Source organism: Gopherus evgoodei, chromosome 7 (assembly GCF_007399415.2).
Source record: "Gopherus evgoodei ecotype Sinaloan lineage chromosome 7, rGopEvg1_v1.p, whole genome shotgun sequence".
Classification (NCBI taxonomy): Eukaryota; Metazoa; Chordata; order Testudines; family Testudinidae; genus Gopherus; species Gopherus evgoodei.
Genome location: NC_044328.1, coordinates 41469832 through 41491611, shown reverse-complemented (window position 1 = coordinate 41491611; position 21780 = coordinate 41469832). Strand labels below are relative to the sequence as shown.

The 21780-nt window shown below is 42.6% G+C and overlaps 1 protein-coding gene across 6 annotated transcripts in view; it reads right to left on the bottom strand.

Moving 5' to 3' along the window:
* The window catches only part of MICU1 (mitochondrial calcium uptake 1), a 232325-nt gene that overhangs the window by 13449 nt on the left and 197096 nt on the right, over positions 1-21780 (bottom strand). For all 6 annotated transcript variants that reach the window (XM_030568415.1, XM_030568418.1, XM_030568419.1 and 3 more), the window contains one exon: positions 20760-20868. In XM_030568415.1, coding sequence (XP_030424275.1) covers positions 20760-20868 — 109 coding nt within the window. The remainder of the gene's footprint in view (positions 1-20759; positions 20869-21780) is intronic.

Here is a 21780-nt window from a genome sequence, read left to right as displayed (position 1 = left end):
CAAACTATGGCCACCCTACAGATGTCCTGGATAGGCACCTGGGACAGAAAAGCTGCCAAAGAGGCCTGTGCCCTGGTCGAGTGGGCGGTTACAATCACTGGGGATGGCACTTTCCCCTGATATTAGCAGCAGCAAATACAGGTGGTGATTCAAGAAGAAATTCTTTGAGCAGACACCAGGTGACCTTGCATCCTGTTAGCCACAGCAATGGACAATTGCATCAACTTGCAGAATGGCTTGGTCCTTTCAATGTAGAAGGCTAACATCCTCCTGACGTCTAGGGAATGCAACCTACACTCCTCCTCTGACTTATGCGGCTTCAGAAAAAAGACAGGTAAGTAAATGTCCTGACCTTCATGAAACAGAGACCACCTTGGGCAGGAAAGCCAGGTGTGGGCTCAGCTGGATCTTTTCTTTGTAAAAGACCCTGTAGGGTGGTTCCGAGTTGAGTGCCCTAATCTCAGAGACCCAGCAGCCAGATGTTATTGCAACCAGGAGAACAACCTTCCAGGAAAGGAGAAGGAGAGAGCAGGAAGCTAGAGGCTTGAAGGGGGGTCCTGGGAGCCGAGACAGCACCAGATTGAGGTCCCATGGAGGAACATGGGGGTAGAGGTGCTCAAGGCCCTTGAGGAACCTGGCAGATGCCCTGGGCAAAAATCAACCTTCTCTCAAGCAGATGGAAGGCCGAGATAGCCACCAAGTCAACCTTGACAGTTGAAAGGGAGCTTGATATGCAGAAGATAGTCCAGGATTAACTGCAGTGAGGCTTGCAGTGAGGCTTGCTTAATGCCTTTGTCCGAGGTCCAGCAGGTGAACCACTTCCACAATACTCCAGATGTGACCTAATCAGCACGAAGTAGAGCAGAAGAATTACATCTCATGTCTTGCTTACAACACTCCTGCTAATACCTCCCAGAATGATGTTTGCTTTTTTTGCAATAGCGTTACACTGTTGACTCATATTTAGCTTGTGGTCCACCATGACCCCCAGATCCCTTTCTGCAGTACTCCTTCCTAGGCAGTCATTTCCCATTTTTTGTGCATGCAACTGATTGTTCCTTCCTAAATGGAGTACTCTGCATTTGTCCTTACTGAATTTCATCCTATTTACTTCAGATCATTTCTCCAGTTTGTCCAGATCATTTTGACTTTTAATCCTATCCTCCAAAGCACTTGTAACGCCTCTCAGCTTGGTATCATCTGCAAACTTTATAAGTATACTCTGTATGCCATTATACCGTACTCTGTATGCCATTATACCGTACTCTGTATGCCTGTTTACCATTGCCCTTCTGGCTTCCAGGGCGGAGCCACTGAGGCCTGAGTCTACCGACTGACTCTGGTTGGTGACCAGCGAGGTGAGGGCGAGGAATGGTGCCTACCCATTGAACAGTACTGGGGGGAATGGGAACAATGCCTTGACAAGGAGCAGCCCTGCCTGGGTAGTGACTGAAATCTGGGAAGACTGTCTGGGTGAAGGTGACCTGGGTCGTGGTGATCTTTGATGGGAAGCTTGCCGGTACTGGTGGTATGGGGACCAGTGTCTTGACTCTGGTTTCCCATGTCTTGTAGGGGGAGAGTGCAGCGAAGACCTCGGAGACCTAGGATACAGTGCCAGGGTCCAAGGCTGTGGAGATGGAGATCTGTGCCTGTGGTCTGGTGACCAAGGGTGCTCCACTGCTCTGTGAGGCATTCCCATGATCAGCTTCCCCTTAGCCGAATCTGCTGCCTGTTGCGGCATCTGCGGTGCCAGTCAGCCTACTTGTTCTTTAGCTGCCAGGGCCGCTTTGGGCAATGAGGGTCCTGGGAGAGACCAGAGTCCCCTGCTGCTCCCCAGAGTCAGAGAAGGATTCCTGGCTGGGCTGGGGAATCGACCTCTGTGATAACCCCGTGAAGCCCCAGGGCAGGTACATGGCCTGACTTCTGTCCTTTCCAAAAGCCCCTTTCCCTTCTGGTGCCAGTAGGGCTCCTCTTCTTTTGCTGCTTCTTAGGCACCGGCGAGGAGGAACAGTGCAGGGCGGAGTCCAGTGCTAGCATTGTGCTCTGCACTGAAATCGAAGTGCTCGGTGTGGGGTCCGAGTGGGAGGGCTCTGATGCAGGATGAAGCGCAGCCTCCATGGAGGGCCCTCACACAGATATCCTGCTCCTTTGGGTTCTAGGTCAAAAGTTTTTACAGATTCAATACTTGTCCTTTCTATGGGACACTCCCAAACACTTCAAACAGCTGTGAGGGGGGTCACTGATAGGCATTGGCCTGCTGCATGACAAGCATAGTTTGAAACCAGGAGAATGGGGCATGCCCTGCTCTGAGGCGAAGTCCCAGCTGGAACTCTAACTACCAAACTAACCTAACACTTAACTTAGTACCTGCAAACCATATACAAAGAAGATAAACAAAGGCTGTAAAGAACCGCCAATGCTCTTATGATTTGCAAGACAAGGTGCTCCAACCATCATGGGCAGTAAGAAGGAAGTGAGAGGACATAGGGTCATCGGCACTTAATATACCAACGCATGAATGCAGCACTCAAGGGGGCACCACAGCCAACCCTATGGATACCGCTAAGGCAAAAGTCTCCGACAACTGTGCACATTGGGCGCGCACTTAGAATGGAACTGACATGAGCAAGCACTCGAAGAAATAGCATTTTACAAAAAGCTACCGTCCAAAGTATTTTTCTCAGGAAGTTTTAAATTAAATTTCTTCCCCACTCTGTTCAACTCTCTCCTTGAAATCAGTCTCCTCACTACACTACACTATACATGCACAGTGCTTTGTTGTAAGGATGCTGATGAACCTTGAAATGTTGCTATTATTTTTAATGAAGTAAAAGCATTAAGCACTAATTCTGGAAATAAAACAAAAGAAAACCACCCACCAGCCAAAACTACCGTTTCTTCTTTGTTTGCAAAGTCCATGTAACTGGAACTGTGGGTCTTTTAACTTTTTGCTCCTTGAGAGGAAAGCATCAGAATGAGAGCAAACCCTCCACATATAATTTCCCACCTCCCCTGCTCACAAACTCTCTATTCCTTGAATGGTCAGTAAGATGGTTTTCCCCCCTCCATGTTGAAAAAACATATGAATAATCATCTTTGCAACACTTGGTTCCTGCAGGCTGAATATTGTTTTCCTGCTAAGCAGTCCAGAGCTGATACAAACTCAAAAAGGCAAGTTCCAGTGTCTGTGAAAATAATACATCTTGCATCATCACTGACCAGGCTTTGTAGAGAGGTTTGTGATATTAAACTTGCAATATGCAGTAATGAGAGTTCATGGCAAGGTTAGTGGCATCTCAGTCTAGAGGGTGAGTTCAGGCCACAAGTGAAAAGGCATTTGGTAGTTTCATCAGAGTCCTTAGTGGCCAATGATGCATATCACAACACTCTCAATTCAGCATGGTTGCTATAGTAGTTCTTGCTGTACAAAAATCAATGGTTTAGCATAATATATAACCATTATACATTCACATTGGTAGCATTCAGCTACCTCCCTCTATTTTTTCTTTTGGGGTTGATAATTGGATTATAGAGGACAAGGTGAGGTGGGTTAACTGGTGGTCATCTGTGCTGACATATGCTGATATTTATTAAGGATTTGTTTTCCAGTTCTAACTTTAAAAAATAATGATAGAAAAGAAGTGCAGAAGTGGAGTAGGAGTGATGCAGATTAGGAATGAAGAACACTGACAGTTTTCATCTCTCTGTATTTTAAAAGGATGGGTTTCAATATAATGATAATATATGGTTTTAATTTGTCCTTATTATGTTGCACAGAACGTCAAGTACTTGTGGCAAAAGGGTGCTTTATAAATTCATTTGTTATCGTCAAAAGTCTTTAGGGAAGTTGAACTCCTGCAAACATACTATGCCACAATTTATTCTTAATATTTGTATTCAGATAGTGCCTTTATCCAGGCTACAAGTCTCTTGTTTTCATACAATCAATTTAAATAAAAAAATTAGCACCTCTTTACAATAGACAGAGCACTTGTGACCCTACACTTTCCAATAATTCAACAGCGGTGCTGTGAAATCTTTTGTCATCTAGAAAAATTTTTGATCCTGCACTGTGGGATTTTGCAATCTTCAATAGAACGGAGAACACAGAAGGCTTTGCACTAGAAGGGGAACTACTGCATATTGCAAATATGTGGTCTAGGTTTTGCAAACAAATAGTAATATTTCCCCTCAAAAAACATTCCCTCTCTCTTCAAAACACAAAACAACTCCCCCTCCCAATTCCAAATGCATCAAAAGTCATTGTTTATGACTTCTAATCTGGGTGTCTACATGTTACTAACAAAAAAGATAAGACAATATTCCTAAATGCAGAGTAAAATAAATCAGCTTACTAAGTGCTTTGAGATCCACGAATAGGGATGTAAGAGCTGAGTATTAATATTAGTCATTTGCTTCATATAAAGCAATATGTGAGTTTGGTGAAGGGTACAAGAGGTGAAATCAGCAAGTAATTTCTAGTTTAAGTGCTTCATTGATGCCAATTGCATTAGATACAGGCTGACATTCTATTACAATCATTTTGATATAGTAGCAGAGGAACCTGAGAAGGGAGGAGTATGCCTATCGGTGAAGTAACAAAATACAAGCTTTAGGAGAGTACCAGTCATGGGCCATGTTTTCAGATGAGCACATGTAACCCATGCTCTGTCCCCCTGCAGTGGTACCTAGACCACCTAGAGATTGATGAGTCTGGCACAGAATGTGTATGGAGGGGGATGGGGGGAGGAGAAGGAGAAAATGCTAGCAAAATCATTTTAAATGCCTTTTTTAATGTAGCAATACTCAATGAAAAACCATCCACATTTGCATGGTTTGTTAGCTGTAAGTCAAGAGTTTAAAAAGGGCTGATTTTTAAAAGAGAACCCAAAGAAATTAAGGACAAGCAGTGAAAATGTGCAATTCTAAAGAGATTAATCTGACTGAGAATCTTGTAGACACCACTTGAGAGAAAAGCAAAATGGCAGAAAGTCAAAACCATCACATTTCAAACACACATGAATTCCTCTGCCTCCCTCGTTATTCCCCAAAATTAGGTGTATTTTATAAATAAGAAAAAAAACTATCGGAAATATTAATTAGAGAAAGGAAAAAGCAAAAAGCACTAAGAGACCACTCAATTAGTGTATAAAAGCAGTTTCTAGTAAAAGTCAAAAGTTTTTGTTTTTTTTTAAATGAGTGTTATGGTATGCTAAAGGGATGATTCTGTATAATACCTGCTAGGTTCTTTTTACCCAGGTTCTCTTTTATTCCCCAAATCCCTTCTCTCTGTTTCTGCTCTCTCTAATTAGCTTCCACTTAAACCTCTAGACACCTGCTGTGCTAGCCAGGCAGAAATACTGTATCACTGCAGGTTTCACCACAGTGAAAGCCCAGCAGTGCTGACTGTTATCTGTTGTCTTTGATTCTAGTTCAGTGATGCAAAGTTGATAAACACTTTCCCTGGGACTAACGATGTGGAGAATAGCTCCTTTCCTTGGCACTGAGAACAGCCAACCTGTCAATTAACATGATGGAAGTTCCTGATCTGACTACCAGTGCTAAAGATCAAAAAGCTGCCCCTGAAAACAAGTAAGCTGCCAACAGGCCCACCACAGTGGGGTTCACAGCTTTATAATAATTCTGGTTTCTAGATAAGGCTGCTAAGATGAACCTTACACAACACTTTATTTCAATGGTGATGAAACAGTGGCACAGCAGGCATCCTCTGTTTGTGGTGCACCCACAATTTGTGTCTTGCAACCACTTTGCCTACCTCCCAAGGCAAATGTCCCCCCTGCCCTGTTTGTTATATTTTACGAGAAAACTAAGAAATTAGATAATGTGCATGAACATTCTAGAGATAGCCACATCTTTTTTTAAACTATAATTATACCTTTCAAACCTACAAAAGCCCCCAAATATCTTAGCACTAATTCTCTTCTGTGACTGTGCTCTGTATATCAGAAGTAGCCTGCGTACCATGTGATGTGGCTGCTGTCTGCGTAAGTGCTCTTTAATTCCAGGGGTCAGAATTTACTTAGGAAAAAATGAGGAATCATTCCTAAGTAGATTTTGTAGAGAAACTGGATCAATTGTGCTAAACACCTTTGAATCAAGCCCTTGCCAACTGAACAACAGGGGAAACTCACTGTATGTAACTTATACCCACATCTAGTCATTATGAATTATACTGCATCTTACAAAGAAAAAGGTTTTGAAGAGCGCCTGAATGCGCTGAAACAGTCAAGTCCATTTAGAATTCTCTGATGTCTAAGCTATTAAAATAATCTCTCTCTCTCTCTCTCACACACACACACACACACACACACACACACACACACACACACACACCCCTTGTTTTTCAACCCTCAAACACTCCCTTCTTCAAAATAGCCCCGTTGGCATAAGTTAGTTTGGAAGATACAAGGCATTCACATTGATAATCAACTGCAATTCAAGCTAATGGGTGCATCTGATGAAGGCAGTCTGTAGTCCTATGAGAAGTGCTCTATAACTGCATTTATGATTTAATCCATTCACACTTACATCTACCATCCATGAATCATAATTAAATTACAGCAGCTGAGTTCATTTCCACCTCTCCCCCTACACTCTGAGGGATAATCACGGACAATTAATCCCAAAGTGCCTGCAAATATTGCAAGTGTTCAGTGCTGTGGGGATAAGCAGGTTTCACTTTCCTATCTAGTTCAACATGGACAAGTTCAGCTTATGTTGGGCCAAAAGATCAACAGGGCCAGATAAAATCTGAATACCCCCTATATCCTGACAGTCCTTCAGCATGCCTCTGCAGAGCCTGAAATAACTGTTGATTATTGTTCTGCGGCCTAATAAATCCTGGCCCAAGCGGACACAAAACAGATGTCCGAGCATGCCCCATATAATGTTGTTGACATTCATAGTTAATAACCTGGCACACATCTGCTTCCTTCCTCTCTGGATGACTCCTGCAGAGTCTGGGCCAATTAATTCAGGTCACTGGCAAGGTGCTCAATTAATCCTAGACCAAGCAACTACAGCCCATATAAAAGCAGCAAAGAATCCTGTGGCACCTTATAGACTAACAGACGTTTTGGAGCATGAGCTTTCGTGGGTGAATACCCACTTCCTCAGATGCATGTAATGGAAATATCCAGGGGCAGGTATATATATGTGTGCTAGCAAGCAAGCTAGAGATAACGAGGTCAGTTCAATCAGGGGGGATGAGGCCCTGTTCTAGAAGTTGAGGTGTGAAAACCAAGAGAGGAGAAACTGGTTCTGTAATTGGCAAGCCATTCACAGTCTTTGTTCAATCCTGAGCTGATGGTGTCAAATTTGCAGATGAACTGAAGCTCAGCAGTTTCTCTTTGAAGTCTGGTCCTGAAGTTTTTTTGCTGCAGGATGGCCACCTTAAGGTCTGCTATAGTGTGGCCAGGGAGGTTGAAGTGCTCTCCTACAGGTTTTTGTATATTGCCATTCCTAATGTCTGATTTGTGTCCATTTATCCTCTTCCGTAGAGACTGTCCAGTTTGGCCGATGTACATAGCAGAGGGGCATTGCTGGCATATGATGGCGTATATTACATTGGTGGATGTGCAGGTGAATGAACCAGTGATGGTGTGGCTGATCTGGTTAGGTCCTGTGATGGTGTTGCTGGTGTAGATATGTGGGCAGAGTTGGCATCGAGGTTTGTTGCATGGATTGGTTCCTGAGCTAGAGTTATTATGGTGTGGTGTGCAGTTGCTGGTGAGAATATGTTTCAGGTTGGCAGGTTGTCTGTGGGCAAGGATTGGCCTGCCACCCAAGGCCTGTGAAAGTGTGGGATCATTGTCCAGGATGGGTTGTAGATCCTTGATGATGCGTTGGAGGGGTTTTAGCTGGGGGCTGTATGTGATGGCCAGTGGAGTCCTGTTGGTTTCTCTCTTGGGTTTGTCTTGCAGTAGGAGGCTTCTGGGTACACGTCTGGCTCTGTTGATCTGTTTCCTTATTTCCTCGTGTGGGTATTGTAGTTTTGAGAATGCTTGGTGGAGATTTTGTAGGTGTTGGTCTCTGTCTGAGGGGTCAGAGCAGATGCGGTTGTACCTCAGTGCTTGGCTGTAGACAATGGATCGTGTGATGTGCCCGGGATGGAAGCTGGAGGCATGAAGGTAGGCATAGCGGTCGGTGGGTTTTCGATATAGGGTGGTGTTAATGTGACCATCACTTATTTGCACCGTGGTGTCAAGAAAGTGGATCTCCTGTGTAGATTGGTCCAGGCTGAGGTTGATGGTGGGGTGGAAGCTGTTGAAATCATGGTGGAATTTTTCCAGAGTCTCCTTCCCATGGGTCCAGATGATGAAGATGTCATCAATGTAGCGTAGGTAGAGAAGAGGTGTGAGTGGACGAGAGCTGAGGAAGCGTTGTTCCAGGTCAGCCATGAAGATATTGGCATATTGTGGGGCCATGCGGGTGCCCATAGCAGTGCCACTGATCTGGAGATATATATTGTCATCAAATTTGAAATAGTTGTGTGTAAGTATAAAGGCACAGAGCTCAGCAGCCAGTTGTGCTGTGGCATCATCAGGGATAGTGTTCCTGACAGCTTGTATTCCATCTGTGTGTGGGATGTTTGTGTAGAGAGCCTCTACATCCATGGTGGCTAGGATGGTGTTTTCTGGGAGGTCACCAATGCATTGTAGTTTCCTCAGGAAATCAGTGGTGTCACGGAGATAGCTGGGAGTGCTGGTGGCATAGGGTCTGAGTAGAGAGTCCATATATCCAGACAGTCCTTCAGTGAGAGTGCCAATGCCCGAGATGATGGGGCGTCCAGGATTGCCGGGTTTGTGGATCTTGGGTAGTAGATAGAATAACCCTGGTCGGGGCTCTAGGGGTATGTTGATTTCTTCTGGTGTTAGTGTAGGGAGTGTCCTGAGTAGATGCTGTAGTTTCTTAGTGTATTCCTCAGTGGGATCTGAGGGAAGTGGCCTGTAGAATTTGGTATTGGAGAGTTGTCTGGCTGCCTCCTTTTGATAGTCAGACCTGTTCATGATGACAACAGCACCTCCTTTATCAGCCTCTTTGATGATAATGTCAGGGTGGTTTCTGAGGCTGTGGATAGCATTGCGTTCTGCACGACTTAGGTTGTGAGGCAAGCGATGTTGTTGTTCCACGATTTCTGCCTGTGCACGCCGGCGGAAGCATTCAATGTATAGGTCCAGGCTGTCATTTCGACCCTCAGGAGGAGTCCATGTGGAGTTCTTTTTCTTGTGCTGTTGGTGGGAGGGCACCCGTGTATCAGTGCACTGTTCAGTGTTGTCCTGGAAGTATTCTTTGAGTCGGAGACGGCGAAAGTAGGCTTCCAGATCGCCACAGAACTGTATCATGTTGGTGGGGGTGGCAGGGCAGAAAGAGAGTCCCCGAGATAGAACAGACTTTTCTTCTGGGCTGAGTGTGTAGTTGGATAGATTGACGATATTGCTGGGTGGGTTAGGGGTACCACTGTTGTGGCCCCATGTGGCAGGTAGGAGTTTAGACAGCTTACAGTCCTTTTTCCTTTGAAGAGAGGTGAAGTGAGTAATGTAGATCTCCTGTCTTATTCTAGTGAAGTCCGTTTGTATAGAAGTTTGGTTATTAATGAGAGTCTCCAGGTTGGAGAGCTCTTTTTTGATGTTTTCCTGTTTGCTGTATAGGATGCTGATCAGGTGGTTCCTCAGTTTTTTTGATAGAGTATGACATAATCTCTCACTGTGGTCTGTGTAGTATGTAGATAGCAGTGGATTTTTTACCTTTAGTCCATTTGGTATGATGTCCATCCGTTTGCATTTGGAAAGGAAGATGATATCTGTCTGTATTTGTGCAAGTTTCTTCATGAGGTTGATGGATTTCCATTCCATACGGCTAAATGCAGTGCCTTGCATGGTGTCAAGTATCAGGGGGTAGCCGTGTTAGTCTGGATCTGTAAAAGCAGCAAAGAATCCTGTGGCACCTTATAGACTAACAGACGTTTTGGAGCATGAGCTTTCGTGGGTGAATACCCACTTCCTCAGATGCATGTAATGGAAATATCCAGGGGCAGGTATATATATGTGTGCTAGCAAGCAAGCTAGAGATAACGAGGTCAGTTCAATCAGGGGGGATGAGGCCCTGTTCTAGAAGTTCTAGAACACCTCAACTTCTAGAACAGGGCCTCATCCCCCCTGATTGAACTGACCTCGTTATCTCTAGCTTGCTTGCTAGCACACATATATATACCTGCCCCTGGATATTTCCATTACATGCATCTGAGGAAGTGGGTATTCACCCACGAAAGCTCATGCTCCAAAACGTCTGTTAGTCTATAAGGTGCCACAGGATTCTTTGCTGCTTTTACAGATCCAGACTAACACGGCTACCCCCTGATACTTGACAGCCCATATAGAAAGCTGTGCCTCAAGAATGCCACTTATTTGCTGTGTGGAGAACACCTCTGACTATACTATGCCACAATTTGGACTACAGGGGTGTATATTGCAGAGTGCACCCCTACAGTCCCCACTTTGGCACAGCGTAGACAAGCACTAAAATTTTATGAAGTCCATCAAAGGTGCTGTATATATGAGGACAGATAAAATAACCACTTAAGAAAATATGTAAATTTAAATCCCCTGGCTCATTTCACAATACACTTTCCTACATATATGCTCACATAAGCCAGGTCAGCAGGTAGTGCGAAGGCTGGAACTGTGCATTACGAATGCTTAATTACTGCAAGTGGAGCGTGCAAAAAATTACAGGCAGCAGCATGCAAAGATGGTAAATCCTGCTTTCTGCACAGGCTTGGTCTTAATTTTGAAGTGTATCTTAATAGAGCCAGTCACCTTAGAAAGACAGGCCCATTTCAGGCACTCTTCTGCATAGGCTATTTAGAAAAGGGGGGAAAAAAGCAGCAACAGAATGAAATTTTGAAGTGAAGATGAGAAAAAGTGGCTCCTAGAGAATTTCTATGTAATTGCTTTTTATGCAAAGTCCTTTTCCATGTTGCAATGCCAGTGGTGACAGAGATTCAAATAACCTGTCTTACTACTGGAGAAGTGGTCAAAAAACTGAAAAATTGTGGTCATTGTACAGATGTAGCTGTTCAAGATTATGATTTTGGACTGCTGTGAAGAGAGATCAGATATATCCCTTTTATCTGCCGAGCAATCCTCAAGGGCAAAGGGGAAATTTTGAAGGCAACTCGCAGCTAAAGTCTATTGCTGTTTCTATTTGGTTGTAAGTACAAACCTTGAATATTATATGCAAAATGACCATTACAGACTTTCTCTCAGTTTGCCTGCACTCTCTTCTCCCAAAACATCATGGCTTTTAAAATAACTTCATTGTCTCTCAACACACACGTTAATGTACTATGAAAGAGAGATATATTATAAATATTGTGTGTATATGCATGCAGACCCTCTGCCTCCAGACCACCATCCCTGCACCCAGACCACCACCCACTGAGCTCCCTCCACTCAAACTCTCCACCCTGCACCACCCTGAGCCCCCACATCCAGACCCCCAACTAACTGCACCCAGACCCCCCGTCACTGAGTCCCCCATGCCCAGACACCTCTACTGAGCCCCAACCACCTTCACTTGGAAGCCCCTGCAGAGTCCCCTTGCCCCTGCACCTGGAAACACCCCCCCCAATGAGCTCTGTGCATCCAAATCCCCCCACACCTAGACCCCCCCCACTGAGCTGCCTGCACCCAGAATGTTCCACACAGAATCCTCTCACCCCACACCTGGATGCCCCCACACTGAGCCCCTCCACACTTGGATCCTGCTTGCCCCACACCTGGTGCGCCTGGCGCAGAGCCCCATGGTGTTCCTTGGGAAGGCCCAGGCCTTGTGCTGCGTCAGGGGTGCAGGCTCACCGCTGAATCCGTGTCCCGGGGGCGGGGGGCTGTAGGGTGATATGCCACCTTCATGCACCCAGTGGTCTGTGTTCCCCACTGCCATGCTGAGCCTCTGCATTTATTTATTCACAAATAAAACTTGCAGAATTTTAAAATATTGTGCCCAGAATTTTTAATGTTTTGGTGCAGAAAGGCCTCAAAAGTAATATATACACAAAAAAACAGAGGCATCTGTAAGCTTTTCAGACCATGGACTGTATCTTCATATGTTTGTACAGTGCCTAGACACTGTAGGGCTCTGATCCTGCCTGCAGCCTCTGGGTGGGAGTAAGTTGGATTATTGTATTCAGCATTTCTATGGCCAACAGGGTGACTACAGCAAAAACCTCCTTAGATCAGCAGACAGGGAAACCATGTCTTCTTTTAACACTGTAAACCAATGACACTGCCTCGTAACCATTCAGAACACATAACTTGGACTACATGATAATAATTGCTTTGGTTGAGCTGTCCTAAAGTCTTATGCAATCAATTTGGAAATAGCAGCAACTACAAATGCCAAGATATTGATTATGTATTTTGCAATAATTTGTCTATGTCTCTACGCAATTGCTGTTTCCTGAGTATTTATACAATATTCAGAAAAATCAAGTGGTTAAGGTATGGGAATTCAGATCCAATAAACAAGTATTACCGTGGCTTTGACTCGTAATTCTGATAAATGCTTTATCAGCATTATTCTGTAATGATTAAAACACAGTACAGGGAGTCAGGAGATGAGAGTTCTATGCCTGGCTCTAAGCTTTAAATGACGTGACCTTGGAACAGTCACTTATCTTTGTATCTCAGCCTTTAGCCATCTGCAATGCTTATCTGTCATATAAAGTTGTTGTGAGATATAGTTCATTAATGTATGGAAAGCTTTTTAAAAATAGTTTGGGTGAACTTATTTCCCAGATAATTTGCATTTCAGTTTTATGCAAGTCTTCTATAAAACTGTCAGCGTACACATTTTAAAAAGTTACTTTGGGAAGGATATATATTTTAATTGCTATAATTTAACTTTTGTGCAAGATCTTTAATTTCTGAGTTCAAATGAGACCTACATTTGCTGTAATAGCAGTATATAATTTAAGTCAAGTTCTTCAGGAATATGTATTTCCAAATGAACTCTGTCTAGGCCTTTTAAATTTAAAGAGTTCTCTAAATATGCCTGACCAAAGTTAGCTATTCCTATCAGCAATATTTCTGATATACTGCAATAGTTTTTCATATCTCTATTTGCACGCTTATGCAGAGGGAATTCAGATACTCTATATTTAGGGTCCACAGTAGCACCTGGCCAGCATGCTTGGTCCCAGATACTGCTTGGTGAAAGTCAATGCTAATAAGAGGCTGCACATGTGGACTGAATGAAGTCAGTATAAGAGCTGTGCTCTAACAAGGAACTGCATAAATAGGGTTGGGGAGGTCAAATAGACTAGATTTAAGCTCTATTTTCTGACAAGACTACATGGAGAGTGCAGATACTTTGGATTTAAGGGCTTTCAGAGATAGCCAAGAGTGGCTTGGCTAGTGAAGATTTAAGGGTTTAACTGATAGAGAGCTAGCTGCTGTTAACTAGGGCTGACTCCAGGCACCAGTGCAGAAAGCAGGTGCTTGGGGTGGCCAATGGAAAGGGGCAGCACATCCAGATCTTCGGTGGCAATTTGGCGGACCAAAGAATGAAGCGGTGCGGTAGAGCTGCCACCGAAGTGACACCAATTTTTTTTTTCCTTTTTCTTCCTTCTTCGCCGCTTGTGGGGGCAAAAAAGCTGGAGCCGGCCCTGTGTTTAACATCTGTTTTTTTGATAGGGACAATTTGACTCTAAGGTAGGTTTAAGGGGGCAAATATGCAAAATTTGGATACTACACAAGCCCAAGTTTGCTGACCTTCAGAGCATACAAGGAAGACCTGCCTCTTGTCTCAGTCTTCTTGCCTGCAAAGAGTGATTGTGGGGTCAGCATGTTTAAGGAGGGAGCATCATTTTGGTCTTTTGTATTTTTCAATATTATGATAGTGCCATCAGTTTTCGCCTAATTTAATGACTTTTCCTGGCCTTTGTGGTTGTAAAGAAAACCTTCTGAATTTGACAGGATGCCGTGCAGTCTCTGCAGACAGACAAAATTAATAGCTCTGAGAGCGATGAACCAGCTCATTCTTCTAAAGGGTGCATTATCTCTGAAGCTTCCTGGACAATAACTTAAATGTCAACACTACTACATAACTCTGGGAGTGCTGATGGAGTTCAGCAGATGAATTCACTAGTGAGGTATGCTTTAGATACACAATCTATCAGTGTTTCTGTGATCACTGGATGTCCATCTTTGTGAATATTCCATGTTTTGAATAAATACTCAAGCCATACAAATTAGCTATGATCCATTAATATAGGCATTACTCTGTAGACCAGCTAGCCAATGGCAACAATCCTGACAGAACCTGAGAGTGTTGCCATCGGGGTAAATTAAGCTGGGACAAGGCAACTGACTACTCACTCAGTGATAGCCAAAGCCTTCAGGAATATGACAGCACTGAAAAGGCAGTGGATACAGAATGGTTTTTGTTTCTTGTTGTATGAATGATAGTATTTTAAACAGCTTATTGAGGAAAAATCTAATATTCTTTTGGTCATGGACTGCTCTATAGCATTCCAAATTTCTAAGAGGATCACAGAGTAAGTGTGGGACATGCATGCGATATGATCTGAGAGGCTGTTTGCTAATTTACTGTACAATAAGATACTGTCTCAAGTGAAATATTTTTGCTCTTGCAAAATTTTAAAAATCAGGTTATCAGGGATATAAGAACAAGATTTTTCTGGCCACTTAAAGGCTGAGAACTGCGGCTCTAGAACCTGGCTAATGGGGGCAGGAAATCTTGGCACACTCAGGGGTGCAGGGAGCAGGGCTCTGACACCCCCCGATACTTAATGTCCCCCATATCCTAGCTCACATGAGGGCAGAGACAGACTCCTCTAGAGGGGTAGGGAGTCCCAAATCCCAGCAAACACACACTAAGTAGGGAGAGAGTAGGGAGTGGGGCTGCGGATGGAATAAATGGGGCAAAGGTGCTAACATAACCCAGTCACAGTCCAACATTAAACAGCATTAAATAAGCATTGGGGTTTGGTTAACTGAGACCACGGCCTACTTAGTACCATGGCAAACACATGATTTAAAGAAAGCTTGTAGTAAAGATACAGAAAAGAAGAAACAACAATTAAAGCATCTGAAATGTGAAGTATTAAGTAAGGCTTTCATTTTAACAGCATCCCTTGTTCCCTTTCCTTTAGCTAGACTGCTGGAGAGAGAGTGTTTAGGAGGAAACCCCCCTTGTTTAACTGTCTCTGGGATGGTATCAAAGATGGCAATAACTGTAGTTTGGGGAAAAGAGAAGGAATTAGCTAGATGAGCTGGAGCGGCTGCTATTGATGTTAAAACACAAACTGTCCTTTTAGGGAAAAGAAAAGTTGAGATGAGCTAGCGCTGTTGCTGCTGCTAAAACCCAATCCCATTTCATCCCAGGTGCTGTTTGGGATTCAGATGGAGCCAGCAGAGGTGGCCATATTATCAGGGTCCCTCTCTCTGGCCTGGTCTGGTTAGGCATCTTTCAGGATTACAAAGAAGGAGGTCTGGGATCCCAGAAGACAGTGGAAGTGGCAGCCACAATGGTGAATTGTGCTTCAGCCTCCATCTCCTCTTTGTTCTTCTTTCTCTCCATCAGTTCTTTTTTTTTTTTTTTTTAAAGGATCCAAAAAGGGAATGATGGGTGAAATAGCTCATCCACTCACTATCTGGTCCACTAATTACACTCTACCCTGATATAACGCTGTCCTCAGGAGCCAAAAAATCTTACCGCATTATATCGAACTTGCTTTGATCTGCCGGAGCATGCACCCTCCCCCCACCGAGCGCTGCTTTACTGTATTATATCTGAATTCATGTTATATTGGGTCGTGTTATATCGGGATAGAGGTGGTCTAACATCTGACACACAAACCAATTTTGGTTCATTAATTTCCAGTTCATGTCTTTGGTTTTTATTAAGCACCATTTCAGCATAGTCCTTGAACTATATGCTGTTATGTTATGTTTCCGCTATTTCAGTCTAACTGTCTGGTTCTCTTGCACCTGTTTATAACATTTTTTACTGAAATTAACTTGACCTGCTTTCCATGGTAAATTCTTAAGTAAGCAAAAGTTTCAGACCAATTGTCATAATAGGGCTCTGACCTCCCATATCTTGGCACATACTAAGAAGGGGAGAATGTGGGACTCACAGGCAACCCCTCTACCCCTGTTCTTCTATAGTCCCCCTGCCACTTACCTACATGTTCCCTTCCCAATGTCCCTACCACCCATCTCCATTTATCCTTCTCTCCCCATAATTTCCCCTCGCCTTGATTCAGTCTGAAATCGCTCCCCTCTATTCTCCCCATTCCTCCTCCTAAAATGCCCCTTCATATCAGCACAAATTCACGTCCCTTTTAAAAACAACAAAAAGTTTGTTTACATTCCTCCAAACCCTCTCCCCAACCCTGATAGATTTTAGCAATATGACTCTCAGCCTTTTCCAGACTTCTGCTCAAGGTAGGACTTGAACTGTTGCTGGGGAGGAGAGTGGCCTTTAGAGTCTGAACTCCAATATGAGCCACAATATCTACACTGTTATTTTTAGTGCCAGGGCATGAGCCCAAGTCTCTGACCTGGGGTTTGAGATGCTCTGCTGTGGATTTTAAAATGCAACATAGACTTATCCTGTGAGGCTTCTGACCCAGACAGACACTGCTCCACTCCTGAGCTCATTTGTTAGGTACAATTTCTGTATATGATTTTTGCTTATTTGCGATTTAAGAATTTGTTGCCATTGAATTTCTGGTAGCATAACAGTTATTTCTAGAAACACAAGCTTGAATGAATAAATTAATGCATTATTCCATGGTTCATTAAAGTACGTATCCTACCATTCTTTTTAAAAACAAGGTCTAGTTTAAATTAAGGATGAAAAATGTCAGTGAAGCAGGAACCTGCTGTGTCTATTTTATGCTACTAATTTTTTCCCCTTTCAGTTTATAAGACTTCTAGAATCATAAAAACGGGTCAGTCTGCTGCAGTAGAATAGGAACAATTTATTTAGCATATAAGGCTTACGGTCACCTTTTAACATTTTAATTTTAATAGTCAAAATAATCCCATTCTTTAGGCAGTCAGATGAGTGACTTTCCTGTGGTATATTAATAGAGATCTAAGCATCTTTATGAGAGTTCAGCTATTGGAAAAGGTGGAACAAGTGTATCATTTACTCTGTGTGGACTTGATGCTCTGGCTAGGAGAACACATTTTTATGCTAAGAACCATGTAATGTGCAGATCATTTGAGCATAAATTCCTCATTAACACACTATCCACTTCTAACTCTCTCAAATCTCAAGCCACCTGCAATGAATTCCTCTTTCATTGTCAAAGCCTCATCCAACTTCTGAGTGCCATCACCCTCTCCATTTCCCCCGCTCCAACCTCTCTACATACTTTTCTGGATCAAACGTCAACAATACTCTATCCAGCTGCCAAAACATACAGCTTTCCCCAAAGGTCTATATTAACTAATATTTGGAGGTAGCATAAACATTTGTAGGTTAATACCAACACAGACAACGCTGTAATGATTGCTTTACTCATGTTCATATTTAATCTACCACAGTCCTCCAGATTTTAATCTACCTGAGCCTGTGGCAGAATTTCCAGTTTGCTGTATCACGGTGCAGCAGAAACAGAGTTCTTTGGCCTGTATAGCTGATACCAGTTCTCAGAATGATATTAGCTATACTTGCAAAAGGAAATTTTTGTCAATGTAACTGTCTACACTGGAGCTTTTGCCAGCATAGCCATGTCTGTTAAGGGTGTGATTCTTTCTCACTCCTAGCCAACATAGCTATGCCAGCAAAACTTTCAAGTGTAGACCAGGCGAATATGGGGCATGCTACTTTCCAACCAGGGGATTTCCAGGAGGAATGTTGCAGATTCAACTCTCTAACTGGTTTCTAATCTCTACCAAGCTATACCTATACTACAGTTTGTGACCCTACTGCAAGTCATGTTAATTGTCAGTTAATTTGAGTTGGCTAAAATTTGTGCTAATCTAGACACTCCACAAATATTAGTTACAGGACACAAATGTTTGTGGTTTACCCTAAGCAGAGTCCTAGATGAGGCACTGTCAAAATATAGGATTTTTCTGGACCATTATCAGATCAGAGTAGGTTGGTGAGTAACTAAAAGTTTTACTTGAAGTTAGTCTGTATTTCAGTAACTGCACACGGCTATTTTACACACCATGTTCCAGTTAAAAGATCTTTCACTATGCTCATTCTCTTTATTCATTTTTTTAATTCCAAGAAGATGTTCCCACCTGTTGGGTCCAATTTGACTTAAAACACCTAAAATACATGATCTCAGCTATAAACTAAGGCTGATCTCAGTTAACAAGAGCATCTAAGAGCAGAGATGCAAGTTGAATTAGAGCATGTAATTGTCTTAAAATCTTTCAGTATAAGCCCCCATTCACACCTTAATGCTGCCAGAATAGTAATGGCTCAAAGTTATAATTTACTGGTACAAAGTTTCACCTTGTAGCTGATTAAATAATCTATAGCTTTTATATACAGAATGGGAGTTTTCATTAGGATTTGAAAACATTAAATTAGTTTGTGACATGGTATGTTCCCAGTCTTACCAATGAGTTTTACAAAAATTACTAATCTGAAAAAAATTCAGACTCAAAACAAGTATGCAATTGTAAAAGATTAAAAAAATTAATATCTTTTTTATGGGCAATACAGAAACGATGAACTTCTGTTTTACAGTGCAAATTTTAAGATCATTTGGTGGATTAGTTAAGCATTGAAGGAAGGTGAAAAAAGAAGGGGATGGTTATGCATGTTTAATAAATTACATTGTTATAATGGTTCTCAGCTAAGTACTGTATTATTCATCTGCTATTGCTGGCTCCTTCTGGAAGGCGTTTTCCATGTGATGACATGGTAGACATTATTTGATTAGGAACTATATCACTGTGTGCCCTCTCTTAAAGATAGTCTACACAAGGACTGGGCCTTATACTTGGTCACAAGTAAAAGTATGTTCTATCTGGACTTTAAAAAAAAAAAAGCCTTTGAAGAGAATCTGCACTGAAGTTATTTTAATTCTCTGACTCAGCTTTGAGGGATTCAGAAGTAGAAGGCAAAAGTCAGCACTGGGTCAAGGAAGGGAGAAGAAACTAGATTTTTACATATATTTATGAAAATTCATATTTTAAGATCATTTGGTGGATTAGTTAAGCATTGAAGGAAGGTGAAAAAAGAAGGGGATGGTTATGCATGTTTAATAAATTACATTGTTATAATGGTTCTCAGCTAAGTACTGTACTATTCATCTGCTATTGCTGGCTCCTTCTGGAAGGCGTTTTCCATGTGATGACATGGTAGACATTATTTGATTAGGAACTATACCACTGTGTGCCCTCTCTTAAAGATAGTCTACACAAGGACTGGGCCTTATACTTGGTCACAAGTAAAAGTATGTTCTATCTGGACTTTAAAAAAAAAAAGCCTTTGAAGAGAATCTGCACTGAAGTTATTTTAATTCTCTGACTCAGCTTTGAGGGATTCAGAAGTAGAAGGCAAAAGTCAGCACTGGGTCAAGGAAGGGAGAAGAAACTAGATTTTTACATATATTTATGAAAATTCAGAGATATATCCCAAACTGAAATTGAATGGTCAAGTTTCTTTCCTTCAATATGATTAACTCTGCGGGGCCCCTTTCCAATGCTCACCAATAGCTCCCTCCTTGTCTTGGATGTTGGAGAAGAAATTATAAATATTGCAAGAGTGCATGGCAGCTCACAGACCAATGCAGAGTCCTTGCCCAGCAGAGCTTATGATCTTTGTGGTTCAGATATTAAGGTTTCCAAAAATTGCCTGGGTAGCGTTATTTCTTCTTTTCCTCTCTCCACTTGTGGCTGCAAAGGGGGGCTGCTTTTCATGTTTCACTATGCCCCAGACCAATAAGAGCAAGATGATCACTAATTAAATCTGTACTGAGGAGTTCATAAGAGCATGAAATGACTTTAATGCCAAAAAGTTGAGAATCACTGATATTACAGTGATCTTGGTTCTTCTGTTCCCATTGGAATGAGACTGTCTGCACATCCCTACTTTCAGGAACAATTTTCCTATCTGTTGTAAAATATACAAAAAAATACAGAATCCCAAGTCCCAGCATCATGGCTGAAAGTCCTATAAAAGTGACCCCCCACCCCAAATGCTCCAAGTCTATCCCTGTTGCAGGTCTGGAGGATAAAATGATACTCACCCCAAATGTTGATTTCTGAACATTAAAAGTAGCATTTAACAAATTTATAAGATTTGTATAACGAAGCCTAAAAAGTTGAAAGCAACCATTTGCTGAATGCACTGAATCACGACATAAATTACGTAGAATACTATGCAGGAAATAAGTAAGGTAGAAGGGAACACACACATTAGATCTGAATATTATCTTAGTCAATTTGTGATGTTTAGAGCCTGAAGATTTGTTAAAACAGCCTGAAAAATTCAAACAGGAAGTAAATTTCAGCATATTTTTCCTTATACTTAACAGAGGACAAATCCAAAATCTCTCTTTTTCCACAAACAGCTGCAAGTTAAAACCTTCTCATGACAAGAGAGGAAACATATGATTTTAGTGCACTTTTTATCTGTCAGAAAAGCCTTGCTGAACAGCTTCAAGTTTGAACATCCTGTTTTAATGGTAAAAACACCAGAAAAAAAAATCCAGCAAGCTCACAAGCGTTTAATACCTTTATCAAGAGAAGCTCCAGCCATGTGGTAAAAGCTCAAAGCTGTGTCCACATCATTTATATTCTTCAGAAAAGTAAAAAAGCTTTCCACTTCTTCAAACGTCAGCCCCTGCAATAGAAGGAACAAATTTTTTTTTAAATGGTTAAAGTAAGGAGACCAATAATGAAATAATTTTGATAGGAAAAAGTCCCAATGAGAGCAAAGATGATAGGTATGCAGGAGTGATGCCAGGGTTTTTGGTGCCCTAGGCGGGGGTGCTTCCGCGCTCCCGGTCTTCGGGGCACTTCGACGGCGGGTCCTGGGTGAGTGAAGGACCCGCTGCAGAATTGTCGACGATGACCCAGAGCGGGGAAGGACCCCCTCGCCACCGAGGGTGGCAAAATGCCGCCCTCCCAAATCCTGGTGCCCTAGGCGACTGCCTAGGTCGCCTAAATGGAAGCGCCGGCCCTGTAGGTATGTCCAAATGGGAATTCATGTATGACTCTCCATAGTGCATTATATTAAATCATTATTTGGGATTATATACAATTTAAAGTCTACACTTGCAGTAACTGAAAAGTCAATTAGCTACCGACATTCTTACTGCCTCCCTTAATTGAAATTTCTCTTTCTGCAGTAATCCCCATTACAGTCCGATTGGCTCCTTACCAGGAAGTTGATGCCAGCTGAGGGGGATAGGCTTAATACAGCTATTGTAGGTCTCCCTGGGCCTAGCCATTATTTGTTCTGATCAGCATTATGGGCCTGATTCTCATTTACACCACCCAGACAGTATAAAAGGGCCTTAGGGTATAAAAGATTCAGGCTCGGTATGTGGAAGAGTCAGTGGTGATAGAGAAGTTGAAACAAAAACCACCACCATTCGCCCTGCTGACAACCACTTGCCCAACAATGTGATCACATAGCCAGTGCACTCTCAAAATCCAGGAACTTGCTGCAAGCATATCAGTTTATACCCTGTATGGTGGTCAAACTTGCACCAAGGAGATCAGATGGTTGACACTAAAAATAGAGCCTTAA